The sequence below is a fragment of the Scyliorhinus canicula genome, chromosome 12 (genome assembly GCF_902713615.1).
Source record: "Scyliorhinus canicula chromosome 12, sScyCan1.1, whole genome shotgun sequence".
Classification (NCBI taxonomy): Eukaryota; Metazoa; Chordata; class Chondrichthyes; order Carcharhiniformes; family Scyliorhinidae; genus Scyliorhinus; species Scyliorhinus canicula.
Genome location: NC_052157.1, coordinates 141,667,870 through 141,683,574, shown reverse-complemented (window position 1 = coordinate 141,683,574; position 15,705 = coordinate 141,667,870). Strand labels below are relative to the sequence as shown.

Below are 15,705 nucleotides of genomic sequence, written 5' to 3'. Positions count from 1 at the left end.
CCCGTTAATCAAGAACCTATCAATCTCTGTCTTAAAGATACTCGGTGACTTGGCCTCCACAGCCTTCTATGGCAAAAAGTTCCTTCTCATTTCAGTTTTAAAGGATTGGCCCTTCAGTCTGAGGCTGTGCCCTCAGGTTCTAGTCTCTCCTACTAGTTGAAACATCCTCTCCATCATCACTCTACTTAGGCCACTCTATCTCGGCCTCTTAGTATTATGTAAGTTTCAATAAGATGCCCCCTCATCCTTCTAAACTCCAACGAGTACAGACCCAGAGTCCTCAACCTTTCCTCACATGAATAGCTCTTTATGCGAGGGATCACCCTTGTTAACTTCCTCTGGACCCTTTCCATGGCCAGCACACCCTTCCTTAGATAAGGAGCCCAAAACTGCTCACAATACACCAAATGGGGTCTGAGCACAGCCTTTTACATCTTCAGAAGTACATCCCTGCTCTGGGATGCTCGCCCTCTCAAATGAATGCCAACATTGCATTTGCCTTCCTAACTGTTGACTGAACCTGCATGTTAACGTTAAGAGAATCTCGAACTAGGACTCCCAAGTCCCAAGCTTCTAATTCCCGAAGCCGTTCCCATTTAGAAAATAGTCTATGACTCCATTCTTCCTACCAAAGTGCATAACGTCACACTTTTCCACATTGTATTCCATCTGCCACTTCTTTGCCCACTCTCCTAGCCTGCCCAAGTCCTTCGGCACTATAAATTATATGATCTATATGATCTATGATAAGCTCCAGTATGATTAAGAGTGTTTTAAATATCCTTGGTAAAAAATATACTGAATCATAAAAGACTTCAAGAAAGTTAATTCTGTAAATAATTGAAACTTGGGCATAAAGTTAGAAATGACCACTTCTTTCAACTGTGGTAAAAATAAATTCCTCTCACCGTCCAAGTGGTTTTATTCCTTAAAAATTCCTCTGCTCTTTAAGAGAGAGCCGGGACAGTTGGCCAAGGAGGTGTGACAGAGGAAGACGATTTGTAAAAATCCAAAGTAAAACAAATCTGCCCTCGTCAGAAATTCACTTAAGGAAACTTCAAATAAAGGTAGTTGGAATGGGCAGGAATCCAGACTGGTTTTCCTTGTCAATTTATAGGCTCCTTATATAATCTGTAAATGCCTTTCCTTTGGTTTGAAGGCAGTATCTTGGAAAACGAAGAATTTTGCTACTTGGCACACAGTACTGGATTCCCAAGGTTTTACTATTTGAGATTAAATGTTAGGTACCAAGTGTACTTACCCATCGCCATCCAAATGGATCAATGTGTCACTCCATAATGGAAGAACCAGGCCCATTGTGCACGTGCTGCTGCAAAGATAATATAATCTAAAATTAGCATTGCTTTTGTATACTTTGTTGCACAGGGTTTTATGCAGATATTTTCAGCAGAAACTATTACAGAGAAGGCATAATCAATATAAATCATACAACTACATATAAATTGGAACTAGATCATTTGGGCCCATAAGTCTGAAGTACAGTCTGTACTCAGCTCATGTACATTTGGAAAAAAATGAAGAACTTGGAGTATTAAGCAGTCTTTCTTGAGGACAAAAAGCAATAAATTTGGTAATGGGCTGAAGCATCTTGCACAGTACATTTTCTCTCCGTTCTCCATCCCAAAAAGATGTTCCTTCTCCTACTTTGCCCTCCTCCCAAGCAGATACTTTGCTTAAGTTCAGATGGAGAAACAACCCTAAATGAAAAGTTCTCCACTTTAGATTCTCTCCTCCTCAGTGTATATCAAAAATAAAAATCAATGTTGGCAATTCATTGTCAATAAAGCAATAATGTTCATTTAAGACCCTGAGACAATTATTGGGTTTGCTGCATTCTTAGTAAGAGAGCAGAAAGAGGACAAATAGAACACGCAGTTTTTATCAAAACACTTTATTTGCAATACCAAATCCTTCTTCAAGAACGTTAATTGTGCATTATAGCTAATCTCAGCCTGAAGTTTTAAATATGCAGATATGGTAACCTCTGGCTGTCTAAACATAATATGGGAACACCAAGTTCCTTCAGGTCTCACATTATCTTGACTTAAATATACAACTGCCATTCATCATTGGATCAAAAATCTAGGAATTCACTACCTGATGTGGGAACAACTTCACAGGAACTGCAGAAATTAAAAGTTGGTCGTTTACTACCATCTGCTTAGGGTAATTAAGGACAAGCAATAAATGAGGCCATCTTCTGTGAACATTTTTAAGAATTTTAAAAAGTATAGTCGGCTTCAGATTTTATTTTTTAAGGACTAATGAATTTGTTTATTTTGAATTCTTGTGTTCATCTTGAATTCATTATCCACACTCTTATCAGTGTTACTTCTGTTAAAGCAACAAGCGCAAAGGATATCCAAAGTTATGTTGGGGGAGCAAGATAATTCATTAAACCGCACCAATTTTACATAAATGGACATGAACCATGCGAAAAAAACCATGGGCAGAACATCAAAATCTAATCTTCAGACTCATCCTGGATGCCTGAGGAGTGTTACATCTCAGCAAAGACAGATAAATTGTTGGGCTCAGGAAAGGATATATAAAAGTACAGTGGAAAGATCTGATGCTACTTAGAATCTCTACCGTGGAGGGGGCCAATCGGCCCATTGAGTCTGCACCAACCCTATGAAAGGGTACCCTGCCAAGGCCCACTCCCCTGCCTTACCCTCATAACCCCATCTTTGGACTGTGGGAGGAAACCTGGACGAAACCCATACATACATGGGGAGAATGTGCAAATTCCACACAGACACCCAATGCCAGAATTTAACCCAGGTCCCTGGCGCTGTGAGGCAGCAGTGTTTAACTACTGTGCCACCATGCCACCCAATCTATTTATCTATCTAGGCAATTTATGTATCTATCCATTCAGCCAACCCTCATCATCCCAGCTGAATGGCAGTAGCAGATATTTTGTGGTAGAAAGACAACAATGTGAGGACTTGAAGCTTGGTATCGGATTGTCACAGTGGCACGGTTTAGATCCTCAAATACACTTTTAAATCTTTTAAGATGAAATCAATCATACACAAGGCTAAAAATTTGTCTAGCAGCATGTGCACATTTGGCAAGCTTAAGCATGCCAAAAAGAAATTTAAGTCAGGCAAACTATATTGCCGTTCTTTCACTGTCACCGAGTCAAAATCCTGGGACTCCCTTTCTAACAGCACAGTAGGTGTTCCGACAACACATGGACTGCAGCGGTTCAAGAAGGCAGCTTCACCACCACCTTTCAAGGGCAATTAGAGATGGGCAATAAATGCTAGCCGAGCCAGTGACATCCATATTCCATGAACAAATGAAAAATTTCTGTAAGAGCTGCAATCTGCTAATGAAAACAAAAAAGACAAACTTATTCTGAGTAAACTCCGTGCGTTACTGTTCTACTGAATCCCTCACTTTATATTTCCTCACTAGTGGTTCACCTTATCATTAGCTTCACCTAAAGGCCAAACATTATAGAAAGATTTAAATGGAGATATCTGCAATATACATCAAATGTTTGAACCAGCATACTGAAAGCGCAAATGAATATGCACTTTAAATTATACTTCATTTGATATAATTGAACATAACCACTTAAGCAGCCCTAATTTTAGAAACCACGTTCATTCATTGTGATCACTATGTAGCATTGCTAGAGAGAGCAGTGGTGTTCTGGGAGACAGTCAACACAAATAACTTGTGTTGACTGCACAAAATGACCTCATGGAAAGTTTTATAAAAAGATTATTCTTGGGTCCTCCCCCAGCCACATGCTCGAGTCATTTCTAATTGCACTCTGTAACAGGATGGCACTCAAGAACTATCATCCTCAACCATGGAACTATATAAAGAGTGTGTGTTGTTTTGTTTGCATAGCAACAAGCAGACATACATCAATGTGAACCTGACAGATACAATGCTAGTTATTTGCTTCATCATAAGATCTGAAGTCTAGAGAAATGTTGCACACTGTTCATTGGAAACAGTATAGCAGGAAGATCTTTAAAACAGCATTTTACAATCTTATGAGAAGACATCATTGATTAAAAATGAAATCTCTGCCCATTGACAATGTAAGTTTAGGTATGCAGGGGACTCGAGCTGCCATCACTAAACAACGCAAGTTATTTGATGTTATGTCATGTGCAATTCTAACTTTTTTTCTTCTCATTTAACATGAAGATTTCTTCTGTAGATATCTTTTGTTGATGGTATTTTGACCTAGCTTTCTGAAGCAATATTTAGCATTTTATGAATAAAGGTTTAATGTTCAGTGCAGAGAATCGTTGACAACAGGCGAGTTGATATCTTTAGGCTCAGACTTGAGCTACATTATAAACCAGTTGAGTTTCTTGTATAGCATACCTAAAAGGTTAGTTTTGACTCCTTACAGTAGTCTCAGGTGCAATTTACAGGGTGAGTCCCATCGGAATCAGGTTGAGAGCGGACTCTTCCGGGATTTCCAGTCACCTTTACACCCCGCAATATCTAGCGAGATGGCGCAATCCACACTTGCAAAATTAAGTATGCAGTTCAGCTCAGTTATGTTTACGCCAGAACTAACCAGCTCCAGGGATGTATCGGCCTTGCCGAGGAGACCCCATCCGGGTGCCGTTTAGCATTGGTCTCCTGAAACGGGGGCCAGGTAGAACAGCACTTGGGGGAGTGAGGGGTCTCCCAGGTGATCACAGGCCCCGGTGTGGTTGGCCTCTGGGCAGGGTGGCATCCTGGCACTGATGGCAATGCCAAGGTGGTATTTTGCCCATGCTGGGGGTCTGGTCTAGGGGTGCCCTGGCTGTTTGACGTGGAATGTGGGGCGGCTTGAGGACCCCCTGACATCCCAATCTCTTCCTCCACTGGCAAGCGGAGCTCCACAGGGCAGGAAATGGGACTGACTGTGGCCTCAGTAGGGCGGTCCCCGCCAAGACCCGAAAAAAAATAACAGTCACATTTGATAGCAGGGTAGCGCTGGGAACGACCCTGCTAAACCCACCCAAAACAGCCAGTTAAATCATGCCTCTCGTCACAGATTGGCCTGCATCAAGTATATTGGCAATAACCTTTTGAGAAAATTTAATTCTATTAATTGATAGCTGCTACAATTTGAAAATAGATACTTTAGCTCACAAAATACAACAGATGCTGAGTAAAAAGAATGCTACATGCCCAGCTGGTGAGCAAGGCCAAATACGTTAGTGAAAGAGTGGGCAGGAGAGATGGACAGACAAAGATAAAGATAAAGAGAATGAACCATTGTTCAAAAATGACAACAACAACAACAACAAAAATCAACCCAGGGACCATTTCACATAATTCAAACTAAATAAAACACCAATGTTTTAATGGGATTCAGTAATTATTGGCATCAATGTAAAAAAAGAGCAATATCCAAATGGTCCAATAATGGCTAAAATCAATTGCTTCCAATATTATGTTTACTAAAAGGATTTGTTAAATCAGGAAACAAATCCTTTTATTAAAAAAATCTCAACAACAAAAACAGTCCCTGCATGAATAAACTAATTTAATTAATACACAAGCAAAGCATTCTGTAGCACAACAAGGAGTCAGTTACAAAGCAGCCACACCAGCTGATACTATCAAAATGTGACAATAAAACTCTTTGGCCAATCAGGTTAGCGGAATCCTTTAAAGTAATCATTCTGCATTATATATTTCAGAATTTATTATTTCAGTCTCATGCCTTCACTATATTAAGCAGCAATGAAAGTTCCACCACCACCAGTTACATACATTGGTAAAATGGTAACAGTCCAAGTATGTTTTCTTACCTATCCTTGAAGAAATCCATTCCTAAAACAATACTTTCTTCTGTATCTTGTCTGCCATTGGTGGAAACTACCACCATGTATCGCGTTAGTTCCAAGTACGCACTTTCCAACCGCACAGCCTGAAATTATTGAAAAGAAAATGTTATTTTTGTTCAGACATTTTAAGTCACGGTCCAACAAAGTAGAACATATCAAGTTGGGGCTGGTTTAGCTCAGTGGGCTAGACAGCTGGTTTGTGATGCAGAACAAGGCCAGCAGCGCAGGTTCAATTTCGGTACCAACTGAGAATTCTGAATTCTCCCTGTGCACCCGAACAGGCGCTGGAATGTGGCGACTAGGGGCTTTTCACAGTAACTTCATTGTACTGTTAATGTAAGCCTACATGTGACAATAAAGATTATTTATTATTTAAGTCAATTTATTACATCCTCTCTCAACCTGGGGTTAACTATCCAGTTTGCCGGACTACCAATATTATTTCACACAGCCAGACTGTGTCAACAAACATAGCAACATTTACGTCAATATCTAATTGCAAATAAAGTGACGTAGGAATGCTCGTCACCTGGCCATAAATACAAACTGCCAAATCAATTAACTGAATTGATCACTGTAACATTAAATTAAACACATTCTAGTATGATTTCTGTTAAAACTGAACCTGCATTTTTGCTCACTGACAATGATAAACAGAAGAATTCACACTCATGGGATAGCTTGATGTACAGTTAAATGCAAAAAAAAAAGTAGGGTATGCCAAACAGTCCCTCAAGCCTGCTCTGCTATTTAATGAGATCTGATAAGGATGATCCTTAAACCTAACTTTCCTGCCATATTAGCAAAGCTTTAAATGCAAACACTGTTCCATAAGTATTGCAAGCATGATTGGGTGGAGCTTTTTTTAAGCCCGACCTGTCACAGACCACTTTTGATTTCAATTTTGGTGCTGGGTCTGGGAGAACAAATATAACAGGCATAAACATAACCCTGGATTTTTTTTCTTCATACTTTCATGGAAGGTGGGTGTCGCCGGAAAGGCCAGCATTTGTTGCCCATCCTTAAATGCCCTTAAACGGAGTAGCATACTCGTTTCAGACAGTAGTTATATCAGCCACATTTCTGTGGGTCTGGAGTCAAATGTAGGCCAGACCAGGTACGGAAGTCATAAAACTGAACCAGTTCGGCGGCAGCAATCGAAGATAGTTGCCATGATCATCATTACTGAGACTAGCTTTATATTCCAGATTTTATTCATTCAATTTAAATTCCACCAGCTGGTCTGGTGGAAAATATTTCGAAAATGGTGTGTCTTTAACCCAAGCTGCAGAGTAAAACAGGGCATCCATGCAGGTAAAACAGCCTCCAAAAACGTACCATCTCATTTCTTTCCACCATGTTCAGCAGAATCTTATCAGCAAAAAAGCAAAGATCCTAAAAAGGTAAATTAGGCTAGGTAGAGCACTCCTTGGCTCCCACAAGGAAAATCTGCAGTCCCAGCGTTCCCCACCTCACTTCCTCTTACCAAATACTACCAGATACTACCAAAACTATCCCCCTGCAATGTACCTCACAGCTAATGGTGGCCTGACTTTTGCCTCTTATTTTGACTGTTTCTAGTGGACAGATGCAAGGGGAAGGAAATCAGGCCAGGGAGTTAAGACATTCCAGGGTTCAAAATTACACTGCTAGCGAGGTGGTGAATCTGTACACACAATGTACCGTCACACATCCTCCATTAACATTCTACCCAGATGTTGCTATCTATCGTAGAAGCACAAGGACTTGGCTACCTAAGCACTTTATGAACACCTGCAACATCACAAGATTTATTGTAAAATGCACTTAACTTTCCCAAGAGCAATTGTTTTCCCAAGAGCAATTGCAAAGTAAACTTCCTAAACATTCATACAGCAACAAGTGTTATTTTTAGCTACTTATTATCAATAGCAATCTCTATACTGTGCTATGTTTAAGAGAACCAGACTACTATAATTCACATTTATAAGAATGGACTCTTTGTGGAACTTGTGTAGCTGCACCTTATTTTCAACCTCTCTTTGGTCTCACTACAGGTCATTTCTCAGCTGAGGAAGGAAGACATCTGTTTACGCAATGATTTCTGAAATTGCTAATCTTGATCTGGTTTCTAGGAGATAGAAGAAATTGATTTTCCTTCAGACTTGTAAATTTTCTTGGGTTTAAGAAAAATGTTGCATTGATATAGTGCCTTTTTCAACCTTGTGAAATCACTTAGGGAAATACAATAGACAATTTTGCACTTAGCAAGGTCTCACAAACAGCAGTGAGCCCAATTGGCTGAATACCCTATTTTAGTATGATTGGTTGAGGAATAAATATTTGGCAGGACATGGGCAGAACACCGCTATTCTTCTTTAAATTCTGCATAGGTGCTTTAACTGCCCCCCAGAGGGACTTGATTAAACACTAGTGAAAAATACATCACCAAAAGTGCAGTGCTTATTCAGTATTAGAGTGTTTGATGAGATCATGTATCCAAATCTCAAGATGGGGTTTGAACCTTTAGCCCGCTGACTCAGAGGTAAGAGTGCAATAACTAAAGAAAGGCGGTTACCTGAAGTTTTCCTCATCCCCACATCATGTGCAAGTACTTAACCCTTGCTTAATTCTGAGGCCCGAAAATGTCTAGACAATGGCACAAGATGGTAGTAAAACAGTAGAAAATTAAATAAACTGATAATTTATTTGAAACATACTGAGAATTAAACTAAAGGCAGGACAAATATGATAACTATTAATTTAACATCTCCGGTGAAAATGGGTAAATGCGTTATAGATCCAAATTAACCCGCTGCTGAACTCTTGACGGCTAGGCAATAATTTATTACTTGTCATTAGTTTCCATTATCTTCCCTGTTATAACTAATAATATACTTGTAACTATTATTTGCTGGAAAGGAGAAGTTGTTAAACTAATTCACATTTTCAGGGCACACTTTCCCTTTACAAAATTGTTATCCACTCTCCCAGCACAGCTCTGCACATTTGCAGACAAGTAATAAATATGCTTTCTCTTTAAATGGCAACATTACCTAACTAGATCATAACACAATCCTGAACTTTTTACTTCAAATCTTATGCGATAATTGGTTACCCATCAGTCTTATTGGCGCAGGTATTTTTTTTTTATAAAAAGAGTTCAAAATATACCATACATTAGTTTCTCCCATCTTTCTTATACCACCTTTAGCATTCACTTCCTCAAACATCGATGCAATGTGATTGCAGTACGTACAATCCAAAAGATGCATTGAAGAATCTTCCACATTTCAGTAATTAAACCATGTGTGCCAAATTTCCCACACTTAGAGAAAACTAAATGTAGTACGGACTCATCTATTCTTACACTTGGACTCAATAAATTAAATTTATTAATGTCATACCTTGTAATGAGGCCAGACCAATTTATGGTTAAGCAGAGAGCAGAGTAGGGAAACTGCTTCTGTTGCAAGGTACTGTCAATGCAGCTGTCACATCTAAAAGGTATCTCAAGAAACAGCTGGTAACATTGTTTCTGCCATTTCTTTGAAATCAAGGACACCCTATACAAAATATTTTCCTTGTACTTGTTCCCTAGTTCTTGGATTGGGTGGTGCTGTCAAAGAAGCCTTAATGAGTTCTCCAATGCATCTTGTGGATTGTACTCACTGCAATCACATTGCATCGATGTTGGAGGAAGTGAATGCTAAAGGTGGTATAAATATTTATGAAAAGTGGGTAATAGAGAATGTAAACTCATTTGATAGATGACCATAGTCTTGCATTCTGTATTTAAGAATATATGAAAGGACAGGGATAGAAATAAAGAGGAAAAAAAAAATAAAGCATTTCTAGAATACCATACGGATACAGTTTTCCACAATATATTGCAAATTCCCAACTAATTGTACAAGAAAATATACAGAATTGAAACAGTTTTAAACAAAAATCTACACTGATCACAATAACCATTGTGTGTCTAAAATAGTAAATACATTTTGCTACATTATATTTTTTCTTGGGAGACAATCCACCCTTAACTTCAGAATGGTGTTAAATGCTCAGGAAGGGAAGATACTAAATGTTAAAACAGAAATATTATCAACCATGTAGGTCATATGATTAACTTTTATAGGATACATTTTTTTGAGGAGCGTGGGAAGGCAGGAAGATAAAAGTGAGTCAAGTTTTCCTCGGTCTTATTAGGTTTAAATAACCTTTTACGCCTTTATGGACATGGATACATCCACAAGTTACTGTCAGTCTGAAGCAAGTTATTGTCAATGCCCAAATAGCTAACTGTTGGTGACAAGTTTTCTACAATAGTGTACAGAATCAAAGGTCAAGAACTGCATGAAATATTACTGTGTAGCCATGTCATTGTATTGACTGCATTTCCAAATTACTTTGCATGGCAGTAGTAGTTCCATGCAATTTAGGTCTCTGTGAATCAGGATTGCTGTGTTTGAATCATCCAGTTGTTGCAGTAACAATGTAAAATGTGCACTCAGAGCAACGAGTCGGAACTAAGCACAAAGCAAACCCCTTTTTTACTGGGGCGACAGAATTTTAAAAAAAATTATTCCAACATTCAAATACTGTCGTGTAAGCAAGAATAAAATTAAATTTAAATAATCTTATTTTACAATAACTGTACAAGCAGCAATACAGTAAAGTCAGCACTGCAGTGAACCTATAACTGCACACAGATTTTTTAAAACAGCAGACATTGTGATTTGATATGTCCTAGGTTGACTATATTTCTGGAAGTTAACTCATTAAAAGATAAATGAATGAGATTTTGAAACTTCGTGGAAAAATTACAATCAAGTACACTTCAAAGTCTTAGGAAATAGAAATAGAAAACTACTGATATCTGCCAGGGCCCATCTGTGTGCTTTGCCTCTATGAGCCTTTGGTCTTCAATGGAAAGCATGCAAGGAGATTTATAGGGCGCGATTCTCCGAGCCCCGCCGGGCCGGAGAATTGCTGCAACCGCATCACACCACGCGATTCTCCGAGGTGCGGAGAATCGGCGCCAGCCTCCCCGGACAGGAGCCGGAATGTGGCGACTAGGGGCTTTTGACAGTAACTTAATTGAAGCCTACTCGTGACAATAAGCGATTTTCATTTCATTTTTTCATTTCATTTGCACCGGCGCGTTTGACACGGCGCCGGTCGCGGGCCGCTGTACGCGGTGGGGCTGCAGATTCTCCGGTTCGGATGGGTCGAGTGGCCGCGCAAAAAAAGCAGAGTCCCGCCGGCACCGTCCACACTTGGTCGCTGCCGGCTGGAACTCTGTGCGAAGGGTCGGGAGGCGGCCCGTCACTGCCGGTGGCGGCCATGCACGGGTAGGTTGCGTTTTCGGCAGCTTCCGCCGCTAATGGACCAACGAGCCCTGTTAAGGAACTTTGACGGCACCTTTTCAGCACAAATCGGGAGGCAAATGGTAGTAGAAGGCTCCCCACAGCAGTTTATGGAGGGGACCAGGAGCAGGACGGCCAAACAAACGACCAGGGAGAAGCGGCAGGAAAGGGCGCAGGAACAGAAAATGGCGGCCGGCATGGATCAGGCAGCGTGGGCCCAGTGGTCACTGGAAAAGCAGGAGTTCCTTAGAAGCTGCTTTGCTGACCTGAAAACGGAGATGCTGGCCCCAATGAAGGCCTCAATGGAGAAAGTGGTTGAGACCCAGAAAATGCAGAAGGTGATCAAGGAGATTGAGAAAAAGGTCTTGGATAATGAAGACGAGATACCGGGCCTGGCCGTCAGGGTGGAGGCACACAACACCCTACATAAGGGGTGGCAGGAGAGGCTGGAATACCTTGAAAACTGGTCCAGGAGGCAACACCTGCACATTCTGGGCCTACCTGAGGGTGCGGAGGGGTCGGACGTGAGCGCATTCGGGAGGCAGCCTATTGGGGGGGGGGGGGGGGGGGGGGGGGGGTGTCCCGGGCCTTTTTTGTTGCGCGGCCGGCCCCCGAATCCCCACACCATGTTGTGTCGGGGCAGGCGTGCTGAAGAACTCCCCCGCGCATGCGTGGGTTGGCACAGCCCAACTGCGCATGCGCGGTTGGCACAGCGCCCATTTGGCGCCGGGAAGGGAGGCTGGAGTGGCGTGGACCGCTCCAGCGCTATGCTGGCTCCCTGTGGGGGCCAGAATCGGTAGTCCCCATGCCCATTTCACGCCATCGTGAAACGTGATGGCGCGAACAGTCTGTCTCCATTTCGGAGATTCGCGACCATAGTTTTTCCACGGTTCTGTCCTCTACTGTTGAGTACCATGAGAAGCTGGGATGAGAGTGTTGAGTCACTCAAGTTGCCATCATTAAATTTTAGTGTGCAAGGCAGGAATACTCAAAGCTCCTGCCATTGGCTGCACATTTTCTTATAGAAGTACTTCATGCTTCCACTCTGAAATTAAATTCGCACCAGAATAATTTTGGCAAAAGTTGTATAAATCTAACAGTGTAGAACTAGCCCGCATAAAATAGAGGATGATTTCTATATAGTGCTAAGAACCTGTGAACATGAAGCTAGGAAAATGCTAAATATAGGTTAGAAATAGTCGATATTTTCAAGTATTACAAGAAATCCGGCAAACGAAAAAAGCAGTTCTTGGATGGGTAGCAATACCCTAACACCACAATGACTATACACTTGACTACTGCAATAAATAGCTACACTATGACAGCTGTTCTTCTCTTATTTAAAATGAAATGTGATTTACTCATTGCTTTCTAGGTCCCACTTCTCAGACGATGCATCTGATCATCATCAGGTGAGCTCAGTGACAATTGCCAGTATCGCTCTGGGTCAGCAGTAAGCAATATAGAAAAGATCCCCGAATTTGTACCTTTCTAATTTTCTAACTCCCAACGTAGGTCCCTGCTTCACATCCTTACAACTCACCATAAATTTAGTCTCAAACTTTAGTAAGGGTGAAGGGTAATGGGTCAGCTGAGTTAGTGAATCAATCCAATGTTTTTTGCACATCTTCTATTGTTAATTCAAGGTCAAAGTTGGCCTACGTTCTGCACACAGATCAGCTACTCACGCTTCAGTTGATTCAATGGTACATGGGAATGTGAAACAAGTAATTCAATTTCTGTAGGAAAATTTCTACTGATTTAGTCAAAGGCAGAGTTCTGAAATGGCAGACAAATTTGCATATACATGGATTACTCACCAAACGGATGTTGTCTTCAGGTCTAAGAAGGGTAAACATTGCTTGTAGGTGCTGTTGAAGGTCACCTTGAAAGAAACAAAAAAATGTTTGAAGAGCTGGGTATAGGAAAGTGAAACAAATTCTATTAATTAGTCCAATTATTTGTGATAGCTCACTGAATTTCAGTTACCATCATCTCTTTGATCACTGATATTTTCATGGCCTGTGCACACACACCTCCTATGCTTAGGTGAAGTGAGGGAATAATTCAAGCAGACACGAAGATCTCATTATGAAAATTTGTCCTTCTATCGTAAATTCTTGTTCCTATTTATAATGAAAACTGACATTGTAAATTTGATAAGGTGCCACATCAAACGTTATTGTGGAAAATAAAACCTCATGTGGTGTACGGGTAACATATCAACATGGATCGAACATTAGCTAGCTGGCACAAAACAGAGAGAATGCATTACTATGTCTTTTTCTGATTTAAGAGTCTGTGCTGGGGCACAACCTTTTACAATTTACATTGATGACTTTGATGAGAGAGCGAAGGCAATTTGCAAATGACACAAAGATAGCTGGAAACTATGTTGTGAAGTGGATGGAAAAAGGTTACAGATTGATACAGATAGGCTGAGTGAGAGGGCAAAATTCTGACAGATGGAATATAATGTGGGAAAATATGAAGTTGTTCACTTTGGCAGGAAGAATAAAATGGCAGTGTATTAAGAGAATGACAGAAACTCAAGGCGCAGGGGGATTTAGGTGTTCTTGTGCAAGAATAACAAAATGTTAGTTTGCAGCTACAGCAAGTAATTAAGGCAGCTAGTGGAATGCTGTCCTTCATTATGAAAGGAATTAAACACAAAAGGAAGAATGTTATGCTTCAGCTATACCAGGCATTGGTGAGACTACGGGCATGATTCTCCCAAAAAATGACTGAAGTGTTAGTTTGGGCAAGTTTGGTAGGATGTTTCCCGCTGGCCTTTTGGACAAGATGCAGACCTGGATTCACCGACACGTTGTCATTTCTTTGGGCCTTGGGGTGCTTCTTCCTGGTCTAGTCCACACAAATATTTTCAGCAATGTGGATCTTAACTTGCAGGCGAAACCAGCTCCTCAGAGATGGGGGCCATTGAAAGAGTGCCCTGATCTCCAAGTGCGTTTGAGGGTCCTCCACACCTCCCACCCACAGACAAAGCCACCCGCCGTAGAGATGGGCATTACCTACCTGCCCACCCTCTTTTTCCCCCTCCCCAGTGAGCACACCCCACTATGGAGTCGCTGAAGACTCCACCCACCCCCACACCTCCCCTTTCAGGACCCCCTTTCACTCCCCCTACTTTATGAAACTCATTCAAACGCCCTTCATACCCCCTTTCAACTGGTATGGGCATGGCTCCTGTCAGCCCTGACCCTTGGCATTGCTGACCTGGCACCCTGTCACTGCCAGCCTGGCACCTGGGCAGTGCCCTCTGGCAGTGCTAACCTATGGCTCACTTATAAATACAAAAAATTCAGTTCCCAAGATGCTGTTAAATCAAGGAAGCTCTTAAATCAGTGACTATCCTTGCACAACCACTGAGGTTGATCACTTGATATTTGTTCCCCACAACTGCAGGAGCGTCACACGATATCTTTTGGAGTCCAGAATCTAAACAGTGATTAATTATTGAAGAAATCAAACAAGCGGCTTTTATTATAAGAGGGCAACAAGTTTACTTTCATAACAAAAGGCTATTGCAGCAGTTCCAATAATCATTTATGACAATTAGGTTTTGTTTTTTAATCTGGCTGTAGCACCCAGAACGGAAGCAGAAAGATTCTGTTTTCAGGTGTTGTGCACATCAGAGAAAACAAAAGCGGTCAAATTTCACTTTTACACATTTAAGTTAGATTGATGGGTTGCAAATGCAGAAATGGACCTCACTGATTGTGAATAAATTAAAAATAACTTTGAATGCAGAATTAAAGCAGGAAGTATGCAATTACAACATAGGGAAGTAGGGGGTTGCCAAAAAACACTGAACTGATCATATGCCCACAGAACACAAAGGTATGTTTCACACAACATAATCGGCTTGTCTTTACTGAGATTGTACAATGCACCCAAATAATATCAAATTACATTTGGAAATTATACTATATTAGAAACTTCATTGTTCCGGCTATGTTTGTTTCTTAGCCAACAGATATTTAATAACAGAATTAAAAGCATCTCAATTGATGGTTTTGTGAACATAACACTTAAGTTTCATCCGTGCCATAATGCAAATGTTTCTTCAAGCTGTAATATAATCTCACGGTGCACAAAATATTTCAATTCATTAACTCAATTTTAAAGAACCTGCTTTGTCAACTAAGTATAATTAAGCACCAAAATAGGAATGGTATCCCAATTCCACATTAGGCAGAACAATTAATTTAACACATGTAGGCCACACTTGGAGTATAGTGTTCAATTCTGGTCGCCACACTACCAGAAGGATGTGGGGGCTTTAGAGGGTGCAGAAGAGATTTACCAGGATGTTGCCTGGTATGGAGGGCATTAGCTATGAGGAGAGGTTGAATAAACTTGGTTTGTTTTCACTGGAACCAAGGAAGTTGAGGGGCGACCTGATAGTGGTCTACAAACTTATGAGGGGTATACACAAAGTGGATAGTCAGAGACTTTTCCCAGGGTAGAGGGGTCAATTACTAGGGGACAAT

The 15,705-nt window shown here is 40.9% G+C and overlaps 1 protein-coding gene across 1 annotated transcript in view; it reads right to left on the bottom strand.

The window, feature by feature from the left end:
- The window catches only part of ssh2a (slingshot protein phosphatase 2a), an 84,104-nt gene that overhangs the window by 37,722 nt on the left and 30,677 nt on the right, over positions 1–15,705 (bottom strand). Inside the window, 3 exon segments of the mRNA XM_038813103.1 lie at positions 1,262–1,330; positions 5,808–5,926; positions 13,012–13,076. Of these exon segments, the coding sequence (XP_038669031.1) occupies positions 1,262–1,330; positions 5,808–5,926; positions 13,012–13,076 (253 nt within the window).